This window comes from Anomaloglossus baeobatrachus, chromosome 2 (genome assembly GCF_048569485.1).
Source record: "Anomaloglossus baeobatrachus isolate aAnoBae1 chromosome 2, aAnoBae1.hap1, whole genome shotgun sequence".
Taxonomy (NCBI): domain Eukaryota; kingdom Metazoa; phylum Chordata; class Amphibia; order Anura; family Aromobatidae; genus Anomaloglossus; species Anomaloglossus baeobatrachus.
The window spans coordinates 90,187,039-90,213,752 of NC_134354.1; the positions used below are offsets into that span (position 1 = coordinate 90,187,039).

The 26,714-nt window shown below is 43.7% G+C and overlaps 1 protein-coding gene across 3 annotated transcripts in view; it reads left to right on the plus strand.

Moving 5' to 3' along the window:
* The window catches only part of GLRA2 (glycine receptor alpha 2), a 328,750-nt gene that overhangs the window by 39,738 nt on the left and 262,298 nt on the right, over positions 1-26,714 (plus strand). For all 3 annotated transcript variants that reach the window (XM_075335158.1, XM_075335156.1, XM_075335157.1), the window contains one exon: positions 24,723-24,946. In XM_075335158.1, the coding sequence (XP_075191273.1) occupies positions 24,723-24,946 (224 nt within the window). The remainder of the gene's footprint in view (positions 1-24,722; positions 24,947-26,714) is intronic.

Consider the following 26,714-nt stretch of genomic DNA (forward strand, 5'->3'; position numbering starts at 1 on the left):
CTGTAAGAAAGGTAGATGATGCACAAAAAAAGAACATGCTTGAATGGATCTCAAGTGCTCCAGGTTTCCTCACAAACCTGCATTTTTCCAGGGACACACTACTCACCAACGTCTACACACGGCAGCCAGATCTCTGTCCCTCAGATGTGGACAAATAAAAGGTCATTTCCTCCGACCCATAACAAAGCTAAGAGGTTGACTTTATCCCTCTGTAAGCTCTTGGCTACCGAAATGCTGCCTTTCCGCCTGGTGGACACACAGGATTTTTGAGACCTTATGTCCATTGCTGTGCCCCAGTACAGATGCCCAGTTGCCACTACTTCTCTAAGAAAGGTGTGCCTGCGCTACACCAGCATGTCGCACACAACATCACCGCTTCCTTGAGAAACTCTGTGTGTGAACGGGTGCATTTCACCACCGATACTTGGACCAATAAGCATGGACAGGGGCGTTACATGTCGCTGACTGGGCACTGGGTAACTATGGTGATAGATGGAGAAGGGTCTGCTCAACAAGTCTTGCTGTCCCCACGACTTGTGCGTCAATCCTCTGTATGTATAAGTTCCTCCAACGCTTCTGCCTCCTCCACCTCGTCTGGGTCCTCCACCTCCGCCCCAAGCCTGCCTGGTCAGGCCACCAGCGTTGTAACTGCGCAGAAGGAATCACGCACCCCTCATTACTATGCTGGCAGCAGAGCGCAACGGCATCAGGCGGTCTTTAGCTTGAAATGTCTTGGAAATAAGAGTCACACAGCGGCTGAGTTGTGGGCAGCTCTGCGGTCCGAGTTTCATAAATGGTTGTCTCCACTCAACCTGCAGCCAGGTAAGGCTGTGTGCGACAATGCTGCAAACCTGGGTGCGGCCCTTTACCTAGGCAAAGTGACACACGTGCCTTCTATGGCTCACTTGTTGAACCTTGTTGTCCAGCAATTTTTAAAACACTATCCGGGCCTAGGTGGCCTTTTGTACAGGGCACAAAAACTGTCTGCTCACTTCCGCTGTTCAACCGCCGCAGCTGAGCGACTTGCATCGCTCCAGAAGTCTTTCGGCCTGCCAGTTCATCGTCTGAAATGCGATGTGCCGACACGCTGGAATTCGACTCTCCACATGTTACAGCGACTGTGGCACCACCGCCGAGCACTGGTGCAATACGTCATGACGTATAGCCTGGGCCAACGAGATGCAGAGGTGGGGCAGATCACCCTGATGGAGTGGTCTCAGATCAAGGACCTATGCACCCTTCTGCACAGTTTCGACATGGCGACGAATATGTTTAGCGCTGACAATGCCATTATCAGCATGACAATTCCAGTCATTTTCATGCTGGAGCACAGGCTAAACACTATTCGGAGTCAGGGGGTGGGACAACAGGAAGGGGAGGAAGTACAGGAGGATTCATATGCGCAAGGGATAACAACATCACTAAGGTCCAGACGTTCATCATCACCAAGGCGGATGACATGGGATGATGGGGGAGAGGGATTAACAAGGGCGCATGGTAGCAGGCAAAATGTTGAGGAAGGTGCAGGAGAACATGAAGAAATAGAGGACGAACTGTCCATGGACATGGAAGACTCAGCAGATGAGGGAGACCTTGGTCACATTTCAGTTGAAAGAGGTTGGGGGAGATGTCAGAGGAAGAAAGAACGGTTAGCACCTCTATGCCACATACACAGCAAGGACTTGGTCCGCATTGATGCGCAAGACACATGAGCGTCTTCTTGCTGCACTACCTACAACATGACCCTCGGATTGTCAAAATTAGAAGTGATGATGACTACTGGCTTGCCACACTGTTAGATCCCCGGTACAAGTCCAAATTTTGTGAAATAATTCCAGCCATAGAAAGGGACGCACATATGCAGGAGTATCAGCAGAAGCTGTTACTCAATCTTAGCTCGGCTTTTCCACCAAACACCAGTGGTGTACGGAGTGAATCTCCCAGTTGTAACTTGACAAACATGGGACGGTCTCGTCTTCAACAGTCTAACCATACCAGCAGCACCGTATCTGTTGCTGGTAACAGCAATTTTATTGAATCGTTTCATAATTTTTTTAGACCCTCCTTTGCAAGGCCAACAGAGACAAGAAGTCTGACACATAGTCAAGGGCTGCACAGGATGATACAGGAGTATCTCCAAATGAACATCGATGCCATGACTTTGCAACTGGAGCCTTGCTCATTTTGGGCTTCAAATCTTGAAAAATGGCCTGAGCTCTCCATTTATGCCTTGGAGATCTTGTCGTGTCCAGCTGCCAGCGTTGTCTCTGAACGTGTCTTCAGTGCTGCTGGGTGTGTGCTGACAGATAAGCGCACTTGTCTGTCCAGTGACAATGTGGACAGACTAACGTTCATCAACATGAACAAGTCATGGATCTGCAAGGACTTTATTACCCCTGTGCTGGGGAGAGTAAATGCTTGTGGATTTGGAATATGCTTGATGCAAATCAAAACATCCTGTTTGCAACTAGGGCACAAGTGCTGCCACTGATGGGGTGTCTGTGTGACCCAATTTTTGGAATAAAAAGGGAGACTCTGCTTGGAGTCCCCCTGCTGTGTTTTTAAAAACGAGCCAAGATGAACAAGTCATGGTTCAGCAAAGACTTTGTTACCTATCCCTGTGTCATCCTGGGGACAGCTAAGGCTGGCGTATTTTTGAATGTGCTTGATGCAAATCAACCTATCCAGTTTGCAACTGGGGCACAAGTGATGCCACTGAAGTGGTGTCTGTGGGGCCCAATTTTTGGGAAAAAAGGGAGACTCTGCTTGGAGTCTCCTTGCTGTGTTTTACATGATTTTAGAAGGACATGCCGTGCCTATATCTGTGTCTCCTCCTCTTTTTCCTTGTCCAGCTGTTTAGTTTTCACATGGGTATTTGTCCTTGTCACTTTCCCATGTGTTTGTGTTGTCTTGGGAGTTGTTTGTCACCTTTTGGACACCTTTGAGGGTGTTTTCCAGGTGTTTTTAGGTGTTTGTGATTGCCTCCCATTGTTTTCAATGGGGTTCGAGAGGTTCGTCGAACGGTTCGTCGAACGGTTCATCGAACAGGGCACCGTTCGACGAACCGAACTCGAACTCTAGGGGGGTGGCTCATCTCTACTCAAGGCACCTTCTTCTATGTACTAGTGCTACAGTGCACCTCATCTTTCATCCTCCAGACACCCACTATACAGCGACTCCTGACTAAAGGGCCATTTACATGCTGCGACATTACTAACGATATATCGTCGGGCTCACGGTGTTTGTGACGCACATCCGGCATCGTTAGCAACATCGCAGCGTGTGACACCAAGGAGCGACGATCAACGAACGCAAAAACAGCAAAAATCCGCTCTTTTTCCAAATATTGTTGCTGGTGCATGCCGCTGGTTGTTCGTCGTTCCTGCGGCAGCACACATCGCTATGTGTGACACTGCAGGAACGATGAACATCTCCTTACCTGCGTCCACCGGCAATGAGGAAGGAAAGAGGTGGGCGGCATGTTCCGGCCTCTCATCTCTGCCCCTCCTCTGCTATTGGGCGGCCGCTTAGTGACGTCGCTATGACGCCGAATGCACCTCCCCCTTGAAGGAGGGATTGTTCGGCGGTCACAGTAACGTCACTGACCAGGTATGTGCGTGTGATGTTGCCGCAGCGATAATGTTCGCTACGGCAGCGATCACCACATGTCGCGCGTACAACGGTCTGATTGCATAATCGCAATTCTTTATTTATTTAATAACACTTTGACAGGAACAGATAGAAAACCCTATGGAATGATAAACACTATAGCCAGGTTTTCTCCTATATTACTTTTAAGGTCATTGTTCCTATAAAAGTCTGAAATGATTTTGCTATGAGGCTAAATTTGATATGAAAGAAGCATTCATGACATTTTTTTTGTAACCACTTAGGAAATGAATAAAAAATGTGATTTTTGCTCCAATATGTAATAATAATTCTGATTTGCAAACAAAAAACAGTTTTGCCAACATCATGAATAAAATATATCTATGTGCTGTGTCTGATTACAGGTTTGCGGCACATTTCCGGCAAGAGACATGAGTCTTTGCAGGGTGACAGACAGTCTAATTGCACAGCTAATCTGTCGCTGTAGGGATAGGAAGACACAAACAAGAGCTGAAGCGCCACACACTGAGGAGAGTCAAATAAACTGCTGCCTATCATTAAAGTGTAAAATAGCTTCAGTCATATGGAAGGATAATCAATGATTATTATATCAAGTCAACCAACAAAGTCAACACTGAGCTAGTACCATCCATCACAAAATGCTGGCCATGGTGATATTCACTTAGGTCCCAGCCCATTCCCTCTTGATCTATTTTTTATGAACATAAAACTATTAAAGTAGTTTTATGGGATTTATCAAAATGTAGACAATAGCAATAAATCAAAGGTAAACGATGCTTTCATTTTTTTATATAAATTTGTCCAATGTGAAACGTTATGAAATTTTAAAAATCATTTTATTATACAGTAGGTAATTTTCTTTTTTTTTTTTACTGTAAAAAATGCACGTGGCTTTCAAATCCTACTATTTTCCAGTATATTTGCTTGCCATTAGCTGCAGTCACATTAGAACACACTTATTTGGAGTACTGATGATGGCAGTGAAAGACTCCTCCTCTGTATGTTGTGTTTAGGGAAGTATCAGAAGGCCGTGTAACTCGAATGAGGGTCGCAACCTAATACTGGGACTGAATGTCAGCTCTGCTGACCCCAGCCTGCATAGAAATGGTTAGACTATGTGCCCACGTTGCGTTCTGTCCCTGCAGAAATTTCTGCAGCGATTTGAACAGCACACGTGCTCTTCAAATCGCTGCAGACACAGAGAGTACTGAAAAGCCGATTTCAAGCGCTCTGATAGCAGCCCCTCCCATAGACAGAGCGAGGGCTGCATGCAGAGCGCATGAAAGAAGTGACATGTCACTTCATAAGGGCGCTTTACATGCTACAATATATCTTACGATGTGTCGGCGGGGTCATGTCGTAAGTGACGCACATCCGGCATCATAAGGTACATTGTAGCATGTAACAGCTACGTGCGATTGTGATTGAACGGTAAAACGTTCATCGCACGCACGTCGTTCAATTCCTAAAACTTGAACGTCAGGTTGTTCATCGTACCCGGGGTAGCACACATCGCAGTGTGTGACACCCCGGGAACGATGAACAGATCTTACCTACGCCCTGCGGCTCCCGCCGGCAATGCGGAAGGAAGGAGGTGGGCGGGATGTTTACGTCCCGCTCATCTCCGCCCCTCCGCTTCTATTGGCTGGCTGCCATGTGACGTCGATGTGACACCAAACGTCCCTCCCACTCCAGGAAGTGGATGTTCGCTGCCCACATCGAGGTCGTATGGACGGGTAAGTAAGTGTGACAGTGGGTTATTCGTTTGTGCGACACGTTCAACAAATTGAACGTGCCGCACATACGATGGGGGCGGGTACGATTGCATACGATATCGTATGCTGGATCGTATGGTGTAAAGCAGGCTTTAGAACGCAGCTATTCGGCTGCAGCTGAAGCACTGCATTCTAATATGCCACGTGGGCATGGATAAGGCACAATCTTCATACATTGTGCTGGGGACGCAGGACGCATACAGTTACGCTCGCTACAGTGCAGATCGCAGCATAACTGCATGAAAATACGCTACATGGGCACATAGCCTTACTGTTTTGCTGGGGTCGGAGGAGCTAATGGCCAATCTCAGCATTGTGACGCGATCCTCATCCGAGTTATATGGCCGTCTGACTATTCACTTATCACAAAAATTTCCTGCAGCAGCTTATCTCCAGAGTTAGTGAGACACAGGACTGAGTAGAGATGAGCGAATCTGAGGTTTGTTGTTCGGTGTTAGTACCAAACACAGACTTTACAAAAAAAAAACAATCGCAGTTCGGGTGCTTTACATATGCAAACCACTTCAGTGGTCATCACTGTGCTCAGGTACACTCGATGCTCAGCCCAGTTCGAGCTGCTTGCGGTGTTTGATCGGCTCACACTGGGGGTAACAACAGCGTGATCGGATATAGTGTACACCAAAATAAAAAGTATAGGAAAACCCCATCCACCCTCCACAGACGTAATCTGTTTGTAGCTGGCTGCATGTGGGCGGAGACCTGACTGCACAATTAGTGACTTCCATTGGGGATCAGGTCAAGTCCGGGTCTCAAACCTAACTATATCTCTAAAGTCCGACTGAACCTGCAAAACTGAACTTCCACAGGTCCACTCCTCTCTAGTGCTGAGTAGACCCATCACTGCCATCATCTGTACTCCAAGCGTCTACATACTGATATCAACACAGCTAAAGGCAGACAAATACACTGTGTGCAGAATTTTTGGGCAAATGAGGATTTTGATCACATGGAAATTTGTAGACATGTTGTCCTACTCCAAGCTGTATAGGCTTGAGAGTCAACTACCAACTAAGTAAATCAGGTGATGTGCATCTCTGTAATGAGGAGGGGTGTGGTGTAATGACATCAAATGGCAAAATAGGTCAGAAGAGAGATTTGACAGGCTCTGAAAAGTCCAAAATTGTGAGATGTCTTGCAGAGGGATGCAGCAGTCTTGAAATTGCCAAACATTTGAATTGTGATCACCGAACAATCAAGCGTTTCATGGCAAATAGCCAACAGGGTCGCAAGAAGCGTGTTGGGCAAAAAAGGCGCAAAATAACTGCTCATGAATTGAGGAAAATATTGCGTGAAGCTGCCAAGATGCCATTTGCCACCAGTTTGGCCATATTTCAGAGCTGCAACGTTACTGGAGTATCAAAAAGCACAAGGTGTGGAATACTCAGGGACATGGCCAAGGTAAGGAAGGCTAAAAAACGACCACCTTTGAACAAGAAACATAAGCTAAAACGTTAAGACTGGGCCAAGAAATATCTTAAGACTGATTTTTCAAATTTTTTATGGACTGATGAAATGAGATAGACTCTTGATGGGCCACATGGATGGGTCAGAGGCTGGAACAGTAAAGGGCAGAGAGCTCCACTCCGACTCAGACGCCAGCAAGGTGGAGGTGGGGTACTGCTGTGGGCTGGTATCATCAAAGATGAACTTGTGGGACCTTTTCGGGTTGAGGATGGAGTGAAGCTCAACTCCCACACCTACTGCCAGTTTCTGGAAGACAACTTCTTCAAGCAGTGGTACAGGAAGAAGTCGATATCGTTCAAGAAAAACATTATTTTCATGCAGAACAATGCTCCATTACATGCATCCAACTACTCCACAGCATGGCTGGCCAGTAAAAGTCTAAAAGATGAAAAATGTCATGGCCCCCTTTTTCACCTGATCTGAACCCCAGAGAGAACATGTGGTCCCTCATAAAATGTAAGCTCTACAGGGAGGGAAAACAGTACACCTCTCGGAGCAGTGTCTGGAGGCTGTGGTGGCTGCTGCACGCAATGTTGATCGTAAACAGATCAAGCAACTGACAGAATCTATGGATGGTAGGCTGTTGAGTGTCATCATAAAGAAAGGTGGCTATATTGGCTATATTGGTCACTAATTTTTTGGGGTTTTGTTTTTGCATGTCAAAAATGTTTATTTCTAAATTTTGTGCAGTTATATTGGTTTACCTGGTGAAAATAAACAAGTGAGATAGGAATATATTTGGTTTTTATTAAGTTGCTTAATAATTCTGCACAGTAATAGTTACCCGCACAAACACATATCTTCCTAAGGTAGCAAAATCTAAAAAACCCCACTCCAAATTCCAAAAATATTAAGCTTTGATATTTATGGGTCTTTTGGGTTGATTGAGAACATAGTTGTTGATCAATAATAAAATGAAATCCTCTAAAATACAACTTGCCTAATAATTCTGCACACAGTGTAGTCTGGAGAAAGCAGGGTTTTACAAGCCATACAGTTTTTTACATGAATCGAGACAAAGCCTTTAATAAAATGAATTGCAAAGTCTTAGAACTTTCCACACTGGACAAAATTACTAAATAAAAGAAAAAGTCTAGTAAGTTAAATAAAGAAAAATACTATATTCATCCTTTAAATCTCCTGACCAGTAGGCCGGAGTCACACTTGCGATTGCCTCGCATGTAACTCGCGCAAGTCTCTCATTGAATCACCCGCCACGGCCGCACACTCTGCTGACAGGAGCGGGTCAGTTACATGTATCTCTATGCAGCTGAGACGCTCCTGTCCGGAGAGTGTGCAGCCGTGCCTGGTGATTTAATGAGAGACTCGCGCGAGTTACACGTGAGGCACTCACAAGTGTTACTCCGGCCTAACAGTGCTACTTCTCTGGGGATCCCATGAATTCTGAGCTCTCACATGCCTCACATTTTTCACCTGACCACTGCTTTTCATGCCGGTAACACTGCTGAAGCCAGTGAGGTCAGGACTAGAGTTGAGCGCGGTTCGCGGTTCGAGGTTCTCCAGTTCGCGGTTCGAGTGATTTTTGGGGGTGTTCTAGATAGAACTAGAACTCGAGCTTTTTGCTAAAGCTCGATAGTTCTATATACGTTCGAGAACGGTTCTAGCAGCAAAAAGCAGGGCTTTTTACAGCTACAGTGTGCAGGAGCCATCGCTGGCAGCCTGCCAGAAGCTGGTAACCAAGATAAACATCGGGTATCCAAGCAAAGCGCTTTGGTTAGTAACCTGATGTTTATCCTAGTTACGTGCAGGAAGCCCACACTTCCCCGCTCAGCTCACTCCGCCCCCTCCTGCACGCGGCATGTACACTTACATACACACACACACACACACGTCCCCAGCCATGCAGTCCACGACACTGACGTCCTCCTGTCACTCTGCACACATGGTCCCGCTTGGCTTACCTGCGGTGATGAAGTCCCGACCTCAGCGCTGTCACTGTCTTCCATGGCCGCCGCTTGTCACATCACCTTCTCTCGCTTCCGACCCGAGACTGACTAGCGGTGACGTCACGGGCCTCTCGCAATACTTGGCTGTGAAGGTCATTGAACTCAGTGACAGGTGCAGGAGATCAGCGCAGGTAATGTACCTCGCTGACAGCAGAACTTGTCATGCCCTGCAGTGACCTGGGCTGACCCATTGATGTTAGCTCAGGTCACTGCACTGCTCTCCCAGCCAATGGGGAACATCCTGCTCTTCATTGACTGGGACAGTGTGGATCGTCATGGCAACCCCTTGGATTACACCAGACCTGGATTTTTTTTTCTTTCTAATAAATTGGTTAAAGAGGGAATGTATTGGGGAGTATTTTTTCAAATAAAAATGTGTTTGTCGTCTATTTTTTTTTATTACTGACTGGGTTGGTGATGTCGGGTATCTGATAGACGCCTGACCTCACCAACCCCAGGGCTTGATGCCAGGTGACATTACACATCTGGTATTAACCCCATATATTACCCCGTTTGCCACCGCACCAGGGCGCGGGATGAGCTGAGGCGAAGCACCAGGATTGGCACATCTAATGGATGCGCCACTTCTGGGGCGGCTGCGGCCTGCTATTTTTAGGCTGGGGAGAGTCCAATAACCATGGACCTCCCTAGTCTGAGAATATCAGACCACAGCTGTCTGCTTTACCTTGGCTGGTGATCCAATTTTGGGGGGACCCCTACGTGTTTTTTTTTTTAATTATTTATTTAATTTAAAATAACAGCGTGGGGTGCCCTCAGTTTTGGATTACCAGCCAAGGTGAGGTTGCCAGCTGTGGTCTGCAGGCTGCAGCCGTCTGCTTTACCCTAGCTGGCTACAAAAATAGGGGGAACCCTACGTCATTTTTTTTTCATTTTTTTGGCTAAATACAAAGCTAAGCACCCCTTAGTACCACATGAAAGGCACCAAAGGGTGCAAAATTACAAAATGCAGGAGAGTGGGACATTATGTGTCTTTCTGCCATTATAATGACAGAAAAGACTGAAATGAAGTGCACAAGCACAAGAAAATCACCAGAGCGCTCTACGCTGTGAAAAGCAGTAGAAAATGGCACTGGAGTGAACATGTGGCCGCCTCATGTAGGATGAAGCTATGGATCCTGGGTAAATTTATGCATTTACCCTCATTCAGTTTTTTTGCAGTACACAAAAAAAAACGGAAGGCACACGGATGACAAACAGATGACATACGGACCGTCTACGGAATGGAAACGGATGCCACACGGATGCACCCGTGAAAAAAAACGGACTGTTTTTTGCAGACCGCAAAAATGGATCGGTCGTGTTAATGTAGCCTTATTCTGATCTGCCGTTTATAAACAGCAGGCAGAAATAAGTGAATAACGCCCCCAAGCGTCAGAAAATCTCCGGGGTTTCAGGGCTAGCTGAGACCCTGGAGATCATGATTCAGGACGGTTTTTCCGGTCCCCGCTCACGTGATCACAGGTATACACCGTACACCGATGATCACGTTACAGTAAAAGACAGCACCGGTAAAAAATTATTTATCTCCCATCTGGCATGAACAAACATGATAAATCTCCTCCCCGGTCCCCTCCGGTCCCCCGGTGTCGCCAAAGTGCCCCCCCTGATGCCCTCCCAGAAATCCAAGATGGCCGCGCGCACAGCAGCGCGCCGGCCGCATTCACCCTACTCCTCTGATTTCTGTCGCATGTGCCATGACACATGCGACAGAAAACTCCTCCCCAGGCCCTGCCAGGTCACCCCCTATAACCCCACCGGTGTTCCCCGGTGTCCCACGGTACCTGTGCAGCGTTGATCCCCCCCACGGCCCTCTCCTTCAGAATAGAAGCTGCCGCATGCACAGAGCGGCTGTCAGCTCAGCTTCCTGTGTTCAGACACAGTGAGTGGTGGTTATGCATCTGTAAGCTAAGTGGGCGGCACGGTGGCTCAGTGGTTAGCACTGCAGTCTTGCAATGCTGAGGTCCTGGGTTCAATTCTCACCAAGGACACCATCTGCAAGGAGTTTGTACGTTCTCCCCGTGTTTGCGTGGGTTTCCTCTGGGTACTCCGGTTTCCTCCCACACTCCAAAGACATACAGCGCTATGGAATTAATAACGCTATATAAATGAATAAATTATTATTATTACTGCAATGCCCTGCTCATGAGGTAAGGAACATAATTGATCAGGAGAGCTATATACTACATTTCCAAATGGAGGGATTTGCTTTTATAGTTTCCCTGCTGAACGACTACCAAACATGAGAGTCCGTTATCGCCACAAGAAAACACATCTAAATAGCGAGCTCTGTTGTTACGTATTCATTCAGCTGGATAACTGGACTTAAAGGGATATTCCATCTCCAAGATCCTATCCCCAATATATAGTAGGTGGAATAGCAATAATATCAGCAAATACCAATATTTGGAAATGTAGAATAGTTCTCCTGATTTAATTAGTGAGTAACCTCGGCACTCTAAATCTCCCAGACTAAGTCAGTAAGTCACAACGGATAGTAATGCAAAATCACTCTTTATTGGTCCGTATTAAGAAAAACATTTTTTTTCATAAGCATATATGTTTTTGTCCAAAACAAGTTACAAATGACGTTTCGGCCTGAGCCTTCGTCAGATTGGACTTATCTGCATGTAATCATGAAAAATGACAATAATCAGTATCACGTAAGAGTGAGAGAACAATAACATAAACTCGAACAATGTAGAGGTACAATTGGGATGCAGCAAAAAAATTGCAACACAGCAAGAAATGAAACACATGATACAAATGTCAAAATACAGTACAAGGACAATATAGTAATCACAAATATGCGGTCAGAGTAGGCTTAGACAGCTCTGGTATGAAAGAGATGTCAATCATAAAGTAACATGTGCAGTAGGTGTAGAGCTACACTATGCATGGCAGAGCTAATGGGTAGACCGACCATAGAAAAAGAAGGGAGAAAAAGTGGAGAAAAAGTGGAGAAAAAGTGGAGAAAAAGTGGAGAAAAAGTGTAGAAAAAGTGTAGAAAAAGTGGAGAAAAAGCGGAGAAAAAGCGGAGAAAAAGTGAAGAAAAAGTGGAGAAAAAGTAGGCTGGATGATTACAGCACCTGGCAGGTGCCGCACGATCCATATTACCTTATTATCGGTCCCTATGCAAAAGGTATTTCACGTTGGTCGACACAGACATATGTTCACCATTATTGTTTACTTGTACATTAGCTCCATGTGGTCCTTCTTTAATATATGTATTTCTTTTCAGTTAAGCCCACAACAGCAAAACTGCTTCACATTGTCCGACTCCATTTACCAATGTACTTTTACTATTACAATTTTCTTGGTGAGTCATAGATACTAACTGCACATTATTCATATCCGCTTCTCCTCCTCTTTTCCACTCCTTCTTTCTTTCTTCTTTCTATTTCGTTCTTTCTCTCCGCTTTTTCTCCACTTTTTCTCCGCTTTTTCCCCGCTTTTTCCCCGCTTTTTCTCTGCTTTTTCTCCACTTCTTCTCCGCTTTTTGTCCGCTTTTTCTCCGCTTTTTCTCCACTTCATCTCCACTTTTTCTCCACTTTTTCACCACTTTTTCGCCACTTCTTCTCCACTTTTTCTCCACTTTTTCTCCACTTTTTCTCCACTTCTTCTCCACTTTTTCTCCACTTTTTCTCCACTTCTTCTACACTTCTTCTCCACTTTTTCTCCACTTTTTCTCCACTTTTTCTCCACTTCTTCTCCACTTTTTCTCCACTTTTTCTCCACTTCTCCACTTCTTCTCCACTTTTTCTCCACTTTTTCTCCACTTTTTCTCCACTTTTTCTCCGTTCTTTTTCTATGGTCGGTCTACCCATTAGCTCTGCCATGCATAGTGTAGCTCTACACCTACTGCACATGTTACTTTATGATTGACATCTCTTTCGTACCAGAGCTGTCTAAGCCTACTCTGACCCCATATTTGTCATTACTATATTGTCCTTGTACTGTATTATGAAATTTGTATCACGTGTTTCATTTCTTGCTGTGTTGCAATTTTTTTGCTGCATCCCAATTGTACCTCTACATTGTTCGAGTTTATGTTATTGTTCTCTCACTCTTATGTGATACTGATTATTGTCATTTTTCATGATTACATGCAGATAAGTCCAATCTGACGAAGGCTCAGGCCGAAACGTCATTTGTAACTTGTTTTGGACAAAAACATATATGCTTATGAAAATTTTTTTTTTCTTAATACGGACCAATAAAGAGTGATTTTGCATTACTATCCGTTGTGACTTACTGACTTAGTCTGGGAGATTTAGAGTGCCGAGGTTACTCACTAATTTTATCTATAATAACCTCTGAGCACCTATATACCAGTGAGCAGAGCTTCCTCTACAGTAGTTCTCCTGATTAGGCATGCCCTTACCTCATGAGCAGGGCATTGCAGCTTTGGTAGCAACCATTACGACATGGACTCTGCTGCTGTGGACCCGGGGAGAGTGAGTGCAGATTCATTGCACCCACACTCCTCACATGAAGGGTCCGCACTCCTAGAAAATGGGGGATACGTTCTCTGAGTGTCTCCCCCCCATATTCTAGACGGTCCAGAGTCGTCGTGGGACCCCTTTATTTTTTTTCTTACAATAAATTGGTGAAAGAGGAAATGTTTTGGGGACTGTTTTTTCAAATAAATTTCTTTTGTCGATTTTTTGTTTTTGTTAGTACTGACAGTTTATGATGTTGGGTATCTAATAGACGCCATGACATCACAAACTTCTGGGCTTGATCTCAGGTGACTTTACAGCTAGTATCAACCCGATTTATTACCCCGTTTGCCACTGCACCAGGGCACGGGATGAGCTGGGGTGAAGCACCAGGATTGGCGCATCTAGTGGATGCGCCACGTCTGGGGTGCCTGCGGCCTGCTAATTTTAGGTTGTGAAGGCCCAATAACTATGGACCTTCCCACCCTGAGAATACCAGACCACAGCTGTCCGCTTTACCTTGGCTGGTGATCCAATTTGGGGGGGACCCTACTTTTATTGTGTAATTATTAATATTTATAAAATAATTATAAAAAAAGAGCCTGAGGGGACCTCCACATTGGATCCCCAACCACGGTAAAGCTGCCAGCTGTGGTTTTCAGGACCATCAGAATCACTGAAGGAGAGGTGGGGGAACTGAAGACATGAAGAATAAATATATATATATATATATATATATATATATATATACTAGCTGTAGTACCCGGGCCTTGCCCTGGATAGTAACTGTCACTCTGTCTCTCTCCCAGTCTCTATCTGTGTGTCTCTGTCTGTCTGTGTCTTTCTTTGTCTGTCTGTGTCTATGTTTCTGTCTGTCTGATTCTATCTCTCTGTCTCTCTTTGTATCAGTCTATCTGTCTCCATCTCTTTGTCTGTCTCTCTCTATCTCTGTCTCTATATGTGTGTCTGTCTGTTTCTCTCTTTCCCCGTCTGTCTCTTTCCCCATCTGTCTTTGTCTGTCTCTTTCCCCGTCTGTCTCTTTCCAAGTCTGTCTCTTTCCCTGTCTGTCTCTTTGCCTGTCTGTCTCTTTTCAGGGTTGTCTCTTTCCGGGGCTGTCTCTTTCCCGGTCTGTCTCTTTCCCGGTCTGTCTCTTTCCTGGTCTGTCTCTTTCCAGGGCTGTCTCTTTCTCCATCTGTCTCTTTTGCCTTCTGTCTCTTTACCCGTCTGTCTCTTTTCAGGGCTGTCTCTTTCCCCGCCTGTCTTTTTCCAGGTCTGTCTCTTTCCAGGTCTGTCTCTTTGCCCGTCTGTCTCTTTGCCCGTCTGTCTCTTTCCAGGGCTGTCTCTTTCTAGGGCTGTCTCTTTGCCCGCCTGTCCCTTTGCCCGTCTGTCTCTTTCCAGGGCTATCTCTTTGCCCGTCTGTTTCTTTGACCGGCTGTCTCTTTCCAGGGCTGTCTCTTTCCCCATCTGTCTCTTTCCCCATCTGTCTCTTTCCCTGTCTGTCTCTTTCCAGGTCTGTCTCTTTCCAGGGCTGTTTCTTTCCCGTCTAGTCTCTTTCCAGGTATGTCTCTTTCCAGGTCTGTCTCTTTCTAGGTCTGTCCCTTTACCCGTCTGTCTCTTTGCCCATCTGTCTCTTTGCCCGGCTGTCTCTTTGCCCGTCTGTCTCTTTCCAGGGCTGTCCCTTTCCAGATCTGTCTCTTTCCAGGTCTGTCTCTTTGCCTGTCTGTTTCTGTCTGCCTCTTACTCTGAATCTCCGTCTCCCCACTGATATCTTATTACCTCACACATAAACTTCTTATACTAACAGTTTATTTTGTTCCTATAGCAACCACTGACAGTTGCTATTAATAGTCTGTAGCTCCCACCTCCATTCAGTTTAATTGAGGCAGGATTTTGGAGAGTAACTGTAAAGCGTGGGGTTACATTTTCCCGTCAAAACATAATCTACCATATGACGTTCCGTTGGTCACATGGGGCGTCTGTGCAAAATTTCGTGATTGTAAATGTGATGGTGCAAATTTCTTTAGCGGATATACACACACACACACGCACACCACACACATACATACACACATACACTGAGCTTTATATATTAGATATATAAATATTTATATATATATATATATATATATATATATATATATAGGTATAGTAAAGTATCTATGCGCTACGCAATGAAACCACCTATAGCGCCACCTGGTGGAAAACAACGGAGTTAGCATTTTTATCTCGAAAACGGAACAATATAGAGAAAAAAAGTGAATTAAAAAATTGTAGGGCATTATCAATTCAATACGAATCGACACCTTGCATACAGAAATGCAATGATATGAAACCCATGGCCCCCCAAAAACATTGAATGCTGGTCACGCATATGACGCTCATTTAACTTTGATGCTCAAAGTGGCCACCGTCAGCTGCAATGTACATCTGGACTCTGGACAGCGTACTGTATCTTGCTGCATGTTGTACAATATGGTAGGTGACTCGTTTGCACAAGCATCTGTGATACGTCGTCGTAGGTCCTGCAATGTTGGTGGAGGGGTCGCATGCACATGCTGTTTGATGTGACCTCACAGAAAGAAGTCCAATGGGTCAGATCAGGTGAGCGTGGAGGCCACTCCAGGCAGCCACCACATTCAGTGACCTGTAGGAAGGTCTCCATGAGGTATCGCTTCACGTCTGCAGCCTTGTGAGTTTTACATGTTCATATCATAGAATTTCTGTATGCAAGGTGCCGATTCGTATTGAATTGATGATGCCCTACAATTTTTTAATTCCTTTTTTTCTCTATCTCGTTCCGTTTTTGAGACAAAAATGTTAACTTCGTTGTTTTCCACCAGGTGGCGCTGTATGTGGTTTCATTGCGTAGCGTACGGCTACTGTACTATACCTAGAAACCACTTCTATTCCTACAGCTGCTGCCGTTCTCAAGTTAATGGCGGTGGACAGGATATGGGTGGACACACTGTATATATATATATATGTATATTCTGACCTACTATGCTAAATTCTAGCTAAATTCTAACACTGAAGTTCTCCTTTAGTAGACATTGATGAAAGAAATTATATTAAAGGGTATGTCTAGAACGTGACAACCCCTTTAAGGGATTTCAGTGCATTAAAACGTTTTTTTTTTGACAATTTAAAGAGCACTCAGCATTATTGGCCATATCAATGTAAAGCTCATAAAGAAGTCTTTTCTCAATTACCTTGTGTTGTAACTTCTGCCTCTGTGCGGCGTTATTGCGGTCCGCTCATCTCCATCATGTGATCCCCGGGCTCTGTGGTTTCTGAGATCCGATGATGTTACGTCAATTTGCTGTTGACCCGACATCCCCGAGGCGGCCCTTGTCTTCCTGAGTGACTGGGCTGTGGGTGTAGTTTCACCGCTCGTCACAGCCCAGCATTGCCTCTGCTTGAGGCGCTCTGCAGAGAAGGAGAGAGTGCGCGACATGCTGGACTGCGACGAATGGTGAAACTCTGCCCACAGCCCAGTCACTTAGGAAGACTGGGGCCGGCCTCGGTGTTGTTGGGTCAACTGAAAGTTGACGTGACATCACAGGATCTCAGAGGTCATGTGATGGGGATGAGCGAACCGCAATAGCACCGCTTAGTGGCAGAATGTACTACACAACGTATTTGAGAAAAGTCTTCCCTATGAGTTTTACAGTGACGTGGCCACTAATGGTGAGTGGTGGACCGTCCCTTTAAGCAGGAAATCAGTACAGTAGAAGAGACATGTCAATGAAATCAGTAAGGTCCACCCTGGCCAGGTATATGTTCTGGTTTCATTAGACGGACTTTTCTGGCTGATCCTAGATAGCATTTCAAAGTTGATTGAATTGGATTATATCTGATTTGGGATATGTACATTTTAAAGACACGAAAATGAATAACGTTGATATAAAAGCGGATCTAATAAAAGAATTAAGTAGCGGAATCAGCCTGGCCCTTGTATATTAATCATTTAAATGCCACCAGGGATATTGTGGATGAATTACTATACCAGGGTTTTATTTCACATAATCAGATTTCTTCCTTCTGGTGGTAACAGCCTTGTGGGATTTAATGGCAGCTTAGTATTCAATAGTGAAAATACTCACACAAAACCAGCAATTAGGATGTCATTAAAGTCTACCTGTCACTATAGCAGGCACGGTATAGATCAGGAGGAGCTGAGCAGATTCATAGCTTTGTAAAAAAAAAAGTTAATGCAACTTGTGTTTTATCTACTGACATCACTGGGACTTAGGAGCCATGAGGGCGGTGATAATCCATGATTTTATAAAAATGTAGCAAAGAGGAGAGATAGCTGTCAGTCACCAAGTAGGACCGCCCACTGGACTTCTAAGCCCAGCAAAAGCAAGTTGTACTCAATCTTTTTCAATAAGCCTATGTATTATTCTATTCAGCTCCTCCTGCCCAATAATATGAAAACTGTAAGATAAAAATAATACAAAACAGGACAGACAAGACACAGAAGAAAGAAGAAATTAAAGGAGGTGGGAGGATCCTTTGATCACAAAAGATGGTAATCGAATCCACAATATTCATGTCTGTCACGTAGACTATATGGATCCTTAAAGGGAATATGTCACCCCCTTTGACCATTTTACACTATTACTATGGGTATACAGGTAATAGGATGTTGAATGTAGTCTTACCTGTATGCCTCATAGTAGATACTTTGTTCCACAAATATTATTTTAGATCACTATATGCAAATTATCCTACTGGGCGTTGTGCTTCGGCAACTGGGTGGTTGCTTCCCTGTAAGAAATCTCCACCTCTGTGCTTCATTATCCTTCCTGTCACCTCCTCTCAGCATCACAGCATCACAGCTGGCAAATCCCGTACATGCGCAGTAGAGTGTTCTTCAGCCTGTGTTCATTCACCCCCCATTGAAATCTACTGCGCATGCGCTGGTGAGTCAGCTCCACTACCACTATCGGTGCGCTGTTCTAAGTTGTACTCTCGACTTCCTGCGTACAGGCAGGCGGGTGGGTAGACAGACTTACACATATACACATACCTGGGCGATTTTGCAATATGAAAGTCGGGCTGAGAGGAGGGGACAGGAAGGATAATGAAGCAGGGAGGAGGGGATTTCTTACAGGCAAGCAACCACCTAGGAGCCGAAGCACAACTCCCAGTAGCCAGGTAGGCTAATTTTCATATAGTGATCTAAAGTAATATTTGGGGAACAAGGCATCCACTATGAGGCATACAGGTAATACTTCTTTCATCATCCTGTTACTTGTATATGTAATAGCTTAAAATAGTCAAAGGGGGTGACAGATTTTCTTTAAGTACTCGGTAATTTATTAGTGATGAGTGAGCACTAAAATGCTCGGGTGCTCGTTACTCAAATCAAGTAAATTGGACTGCTTGAGTAACAAGTATAATGAAATTATAATGGAGGTTGATGAGAAACTCGTGCAATTTTCTGCAAGACTCTCCCAGAATGACTTGGGGGGGCATGAAAATTGCTGAAATAGATGCAAACAGCTCTCAAATGGAATGGGAGCAGCATGGGGAAGATGCCCGGATATGGTGGGGGTTTGAGAACACAAAAAAGAAGAAAATAAGGACTGTGATCCTTGTTTGGGTGGGAAGCAGTGCATGATAATACACCACAATAAAAGGAACACTAATATTGCCTTTATGTTTGGCTGTTGTCATCCGGTGGAGTTGAGAAGTCTGGGCTAATCCACTCTTTTATCATTTTCTTAAGAGTCAGCCTGTCAGCATTTTCAGTTGACAGGCAAATGCGCTTATCAGTTATGATGCCTCCTGCAGCACAAAAACACGCTCAGATAAAACGCTAGTGGAAGGACAGTCCGCCACATCCAAGGCATAGAGGAACAGTTCATACTATGTGTCCAGCTTAGATACCCAATAGCTGTACGGCACAGAGGAATCATGGAGGATGGTGGTACAGTCAGCTAGGTAATCCTTCACTATCTATATAAACTTTTTCCTCCTGCAAGTAACCTGCGTATCAGTGCCTGGGCGCTGGGAGGGTCCCCTGTCTCTGCTGGTCCGCTTGTGTGTCTCCCTCCTCTCTGCTCCTTAGTTGTCCAAATAATATGGACTTCCTGACATGCGCACTATGAAGACGAGTGTACGCGTCATGGCTTCAAACTGCTGTAGTGCGTATGACCAGACGTCTAGGGATCATGCGCACTGAACCGAAATCCAGCGTCAGGCACTTTGGCAGCAGAGAGTTGAACATGGCCATGCCTCTGATGCTGCTCATTCATTAGCATGTTAGCATGCCCCTGTGGTCGTGCTTACATGCTAATTGGGCTGACTAGCCAAGGGAACTAATGCCCTTGCGACTAGTCGCTGGCCTCATTAGCATATCATAAATGATCTTTAGAAATACTTTTTATAAAGATCCCTTTATCTATGCTACTATAGGCTGGGACAGTTAGGCAGGGATTAGCAATATGCACCCAGAACTGCTCGTGGTTCTGGGTGCATATTGCACCTGACATGTTCCCTTTAATGCAATTCGGGCTGGACAGTCCTGGCCAAAGCTGGACCTAGTATAGATATGTGAATTTAGATGCATTCTGGAATAAACTATGGTCTTCACTGTTGCAGGGCAGATGTTTTTCCTTTTTGCCCATATACCTGCTCAGACATAGCATTATTTCCAGAACTGAATTAGCACATAGTTTATTATAAAAGGATAATTTATGCATCTGGTAGTAAAATAATACATATGTGTTTTGTGCAAAACTAATAAAATTCACAGCTATTAACTCAATTTCCAGCAAATTTGAATACATCATTTGTATTTCGAAACATCAAGTCATAACAAGACAGCAATTCCATATGGACATAGTAATTAAATTGGAACGCACCACCAATAAGAAATCCTCGCGCTATAAGAGTTCATTGAAGCCTGCACTTTCCAAGCTTAGGAACGGGAAAGGGATCCAGTGATTTGATTGATCAGTTTTGGCATTACTAGGATAACAGCATCTATTTTTCACTGATCTACATACCATATGGCATATGGAGGCCATTTAAAAGCCCATCAACTCATTGCAACACCATTGTTCCCAAAACTGCAATGCATAATTTCTTCATATCAAATGAATTATGGTTATTCATTGTGCATTGCTGGAGTGGAGACTAACAGCGTCTGTTGTCTTGTGGGATTCGCTAATGCTGCTTACTTCCATATTACCAGGATTTCTGTGCACTATGGACGCATCGTGATACTCTTCAGGTTTTTATACAAATGTGAACAAAATGATCACTTGGATTTTTTAAAGTCGATTTAGTCATTTCTGTAATCTTACTAGAATGTACTGTATATGTCGAGTATCTAATGTTCAGTGTTATGGTCCACTACACAAATGTGAAATTATACTATTCACAGTGCTGCTGACATATCTATAATTATGGCAGAAAATGCAAATTAATACAGGGGCAGGATTGAGTTTTCTAGTATAAAATATGAAGTGGCCCCCAGAAGTTTAAAAGTCTGACCCCAAAATACTCCTCATCATTGTAACCATGCTATAATTAAGCCTAGTGTTACCTACAGTCTACAAATGGGACAAGTTTGGAATTGTATATATATATTTTTTTTTTCCCCTATAAACAGTGTCACTCTTGTTCATATGTCAGTCATATATACAGTACAGACCAAACGTTTGGACACACCTTCTCATTCAAAGAGTTTTCTTTATTTTCATGACTCTAAAAATTGTAGATTCACATTGAAGGCATCACAACTATGAATTAACACACGTGGAATGAAATACTTAAAAAAGTGTGAAACAACTGAAAATATGTCTTATATTCTAGGTTCTTCAACGTAGCCACCTTTTGCTTTGATTACTGCTTTGCACACTCTTGGCATTTTCTTGATGAGCTTCAAGATGTAGTCACCGGAAATGGTTTTCCAACAGTCTTGAAGGAGTTCCCAGAGATGCTTAGCACTTGTTGGCCCTTTTGCCTTCCCTCTGCGGTCCAGCTCACCCCAAACTATCTCGATTGGGTTCAGGTCTGGTGACTGTGGAGACCAGGTCATCTGGTGTAGCACCCCATCACTTTCCTTAGTCAAATAGCCCTTACACAGCCTGGAGGTGTGTTTGGGGTCATTGTCCTGTTGAAAAATAAATGATGGTCCAACTAAACGCAAACCGGATGGAATAGCACACTGCTGCAAGATGCTGTGGTAGCCATGATCGTTCAGTATGCCTTCAATTTTGAATAAATCCCCAACAGTGTCACCACCAAAGCACCCCCACACCATCACACCTTCTCCTCCATGCTTCATGGTGCGAACCAGGCATGTAGAGTCCATCTGTTCACCTTTTCTACAAAGTCGCGTTGGTTGGATCCAAAGATCTCAAATTTGGACTCATCAGACCAAAGCACAGATTTTCACTGGTCTAATGTCTATTCCTCGTGTTCTTTAGCCCAAACAAGTCTCTTCTGCTTGTTGCCTGTCTTTAGCAATGGTTTCCCAGCAGCTATTTTACCATGAAGGCCTGCTGCACAAAGTCTCCTCTTAATAGTTGTTCTAGAGATGAGAAGGTGTGCCCAAACGTTTGGTCTGTACTGTACATGAATGCAATGACAAATACACCACTACAAAATTGCTGGTTATGAGAATGGCAAAGATGGGTTTTTATTTTCCAATACCTTTTTAAGAAAATAACATATACCCAGGCTTCCCCAAAAATAAGACCTACCCCAAAAATTAGCCCTAGCATGATTTTACAGAACACTTGCAGTATGCTTGAAATATAAGCCCTACACCGAAACTAAGCCCTAGTTAAAGTCAGGGCCAGTGTAAGAGGGAGTCAAACTGCTCAATTTCGTAGGGTCCCAAAACATTTCAATTCCAAGGTTAAGATTGCTTAAGGACCTTTGGTGACTTCACAGTCATTTGACCATGATGTAACAAAAGGTCTTTTAATTGCAGGAATCTAAAAAAACTGAAAAAGACACTGGCTAGTATGCAGTATTTGCATTAGGGGGAAGTGGAGCAAACTGGACAATTTCACAGGGTCCCCATTCTCCTAGGGGCCCTAGAATTTGTATCCTGATGATAAGATTGCTTAAGGACCTTTGTGACATCATGGTCAAATGACTAAGTTATCACCAAAGGTCTCTTAATTGCAGGAGTGTAAAGCTGAAGCGATGAGAGGCTGATATGTATGTGCAGTGTTGGTGTAGATGATAGATACATAGATAGATAGATAGATAGATAGATACACATGTGTCAGACACAGAGTTAAGTTGATGTTCCAGAATGTGATATGATTATATCTGAATAAATGTTGAGGGGTTTTTTCAAGAATTAATGTATAATGTTGTTCATGGGGAAAAAAATAAGAAATCTCCTGAAAATAAGCCGTAACCCGTAACCTATCTTTCAGGGGAAAAAATAATACACGACCCTTTCTTATTTACAGACAAACACAATAGACACCTCTTCTGTCGTAATAACAATAATAAAGCACATCATTCTGTGGTGCCTTATATTAGAACAGTGAAGTATGGAGAAAAGTCCACTCTTCTTTTAGTCAAAAAGACCCAAATACAGTATATTTTGTCATTTTACTAATTGGAGTCATCAAACAACCCAATTCTTCACCTTGAAATGTCGTGCAATTTTTGCAGATTTTGAAGTTGCACCAAAAATTACAACTTTTGAAGGATTTACGACAATTCCGGCTTTAGGTGTTTTACGTCAGTTCCAGCTGGTTGCACCAAAGTGGGCAGAGCTGGGGCCAAACAGAGTGTGGTGAAGCCAATCAAGCAAATTCATCAAAACTTACTCCAATTTAGTAACAAAAGGTATGCCACAAATGTAGTCCACTTCAAGACTGAAGTAGCATTTCTAAAGAACTTGTAAGATGCCTGTAATTTTTTATTTGACTTACGCTGCTTACTGAATTAGTTTCATTATATTCCAAGCGTCCCGATCATTAAGACTAGAGTGCCCAGAACCACCAATCTAACCACGCCTGTCAACTAGTTAAACCCCATTGTCAATCTCTGACTGCAGGATTTAAGGAGCGTTGTACAAAGCAGTGCTAGAGCATACCCTGTTTGGCTCTCCGCCCATATACAGCCATCCATAAGCAGAAAATTTCAAGTGGGAGGGTAGGTTTTTTCTGGAACAATTTCAAAGGAGCCAACATTTTTTACCATGACTGTGTGTGGTCGGAATCTGCTATTTATGCATAAAGCATGCCACAGAATGGAAGCTGCACTCTGACTTTTGGAGCGCAAATTTGGTTGGAATAGCCTGTATACCCCATGTCACATTTTCAGAGCTCCTATACTGCCAAAACTACAAAAACCCTCCACAAGTAACCCATTTTTGGAATCTACACCCCCTGTGGAATGAATTTTTTTTAACAAAAATGTTGGTTTAGCCCCCAATTTTTCACTTTCACACACAATTTGTTACCCAATTTTTTTCTTGAATGTGGCAATACCCCTTAAGATGTCAGAGTCTAATGTTTGGGCACAAGGTAGGACTCAGCTTTGGTTGGACTAGATTGCAAAGCCATTTAGCTCCTGAAATTCCAAAACACAGTCCATCCCTTTTTCCCCTGCCACCTAGAAGTGACTTAATTTTCAAAACAAATTCCCCCAGGACTTCATCCCAGGGTGTACTGCACATTTTAAACCCATAAGTGTTTCAAAAAACTTTGGGACATCAAAATGAAAAATTTAATTTTTCCTAAATATTTCTTTAGCTCCAAATCTCTCATTTTCACAAGTGGTTGCAGGAAAAAAATAGAAGTTCAAATTTTCCTGGTTTAGTTTGTGGGTGCCATTTTTGCAAAGTTCCTAAGGTGGAAGTCCAGCAGAAAGCCCAAAAACTGACCCAAATTACTTGTCATAATTTGTGCAAAAACTTACAAATCTGTGCAACCTATAATTATAAATCTTGGATGACTTGGAGACCATGGCAGCTTCTCCCCACTCAGCTCTGATAGGTCTTATCCTATGTGTGTCTACGGAGAGACCTGTTAGTCTTGGGGCGTGAGGCAGGGGGAAGCTGCCAGGGACCTACCTCTCACCAGTCATCAGAGAAGCCTAGTTCCTTGCTTTATTTTTTCAAAACATGTTTCCTCTGAAAATCCATGGTTCAAGCAGCAATCTGTGAAAGTTGTCCTATGAGGCTATGATGTCTGTTGGAAAAAACATTACATTTGTTTTCTGGACCATAATAATAATTAGTATTCCTGAAAGAGTATCTGTAAGTTTGCGCTTGTCTGTAATTGACTTCTAGAGGCACCTGCATAGCACTGTAATAAATTGCAGGTGCCTCTAGTAGAGAATAAAATGAGTTGTCACTTCTGCACCAATAATTCCATTCTTCTATAATAATAACTTTCAGCTCACTACTTTCATAGGACTATCGAGTGAATATTTTTTTGAGACAGCAATGGAACGACCCAAGACTCTCATATAGTGAATACCCTGATGACTCCTTGGATTTGGATCCTTCCATGTTGGATTCTATTTGGAAACCTGATTTATTTTTTGCCAATGAAAAAGGGGCAAACTTCCATGATGTCACCACAGACAACAAGCTACTAAGAATTTTTAAAAATGGAAATGTATTGTACAGTATAAGGTAAGGAAAAAACAGAACAAATCAATATTATCTATCTATCTATCTATTTATTTATCTATCTATCTATCTTCCTAATCATATGACTATCTAATTATACCTGTAACGCCTGTCTGGATCCACAGACTCAGATGGGCTGTAAAGGGGAGGCTAGAGGGAAGCCACTCACCAAGCAGGACCCCCAGAACCCTGAAACCCTTTAACCCCTCTAAAGGGATTTGGAATTACACAGGGCCCTGGAGATCACTACCTGTGGAAGGCTGCAGTCCGATGAGAGTAGTAGTCAGGCAGGGTCAAACCAGGAATTGCGGAACAGGGACAGAATCGGCAGGCAATGACGTAGTCAGCAAACGTAGCAGAGGTCAAATCCGAATCGGGCAGCGAGGTACCAAAACAGTAGGCAGGAGGGTAGTCAGAAAACACGCAGACGTCAACACACAGGAATCACCAACAGAATAGGAGGTAACAGGAGCCAGGAAAATCAGAACTATCTCTGGCAGTGGTCATGTGACAGGAGGGGGAATAAGAAGGGTGTGGTGTCTTCCCATTGGCTGTAGCTGAACGCTGGCAACTTCAGCTGGAAGACACATGCCACCCACAGTCAGCCAGTGGAACTGCAGATCGCAAGCTAACCCAGCCCAGTGGATGATCGGAGCCTGCGCCCACCGGTGCCGCTGGCATCGACTCCTCTCCCATCACCAGCACCATCCATGGCAGGAACACGGCGTCGCCTGGCGATCGGAACAGAAGTCGCTGTAGCAGACTCCAGCGGTGACGTAACAATACCTATTTCCTTATACTTATCTCTTTAATATTTTTTCATTCTTTCTTTTTTTTCTCCTTCTTTCCTTCCCTCCTTCCTTCCTTTCTTCTTCCTTCTATCCCACCTTCCTTCCTTCTTTCCTTCCCCCCTTTCTTCCCTCCTTCCTTACCTCCTTCCTTTCTTCTTTTCTTCCTTCCTTCCTTCCCTCCTTCCTTCTTTTTTTCCTTTCTTCCTTCCTTCTTTCCTTGCTTCCTCCCCCCCTATTTCCTTCCTTTTTTCTTCCTTCCCTACTTCCTTCCTTTCTTCTTTCCTTCCTTCTTTCCCTCCTTCCTTCCCTGCCTCCTCCCTTCATTTTTTTTTCTTCTTTCTCTCATTCCTTCCTTCCCTCCTTCCTTCCTTGCCTCCTTCCTTCCTTCATATATTTCTATGTAACTGTTTTGCTATTTATTTTCTATTATCTATCAAACTCTCATCATATTTTTTTCTATCTACATCATGTTATGTCTATTTTTATTCCTATGTATCCTTTTTTACAATCTATCTATAACTTTATTTTTTTATTTTTCTTTCATCCTTTTTTCTTCTTCCTTCATTCTTTTTGTCTTTCCTTTTTCCTTTTTGTTTCTTTTTGTTTCTCTCTCTTTCCTTCTTTCTTTCTTACTTTTTATTTCCTTCTTTCATTCTCTTTTTACTTTTTCTTTCTTTTTTAGTTTCTTTCTTTCTATCTTTCTTACTTTCTTTCTTTCTTTCTTTCTCTTTCTATCAATACTTTCTTTTTCCCTTTTATACATCAACGGTCCTCTGAAGCCATTCCAATATTTGTTTTCCTGTTGTAAGTAATAAAGTAATACATTTTAAGTCAGCGTTGCGTATCTAATGCTCGACAGCTCGTTGCTTCACTCTTAAATACAGCTCTGAACACCGTTTTGCATAAGTTTTCAAAATTACTAACTTGGGAAAATGTCAAGTACATTACCCAGTTCATTTCACAATGGCACCAACTGCCTT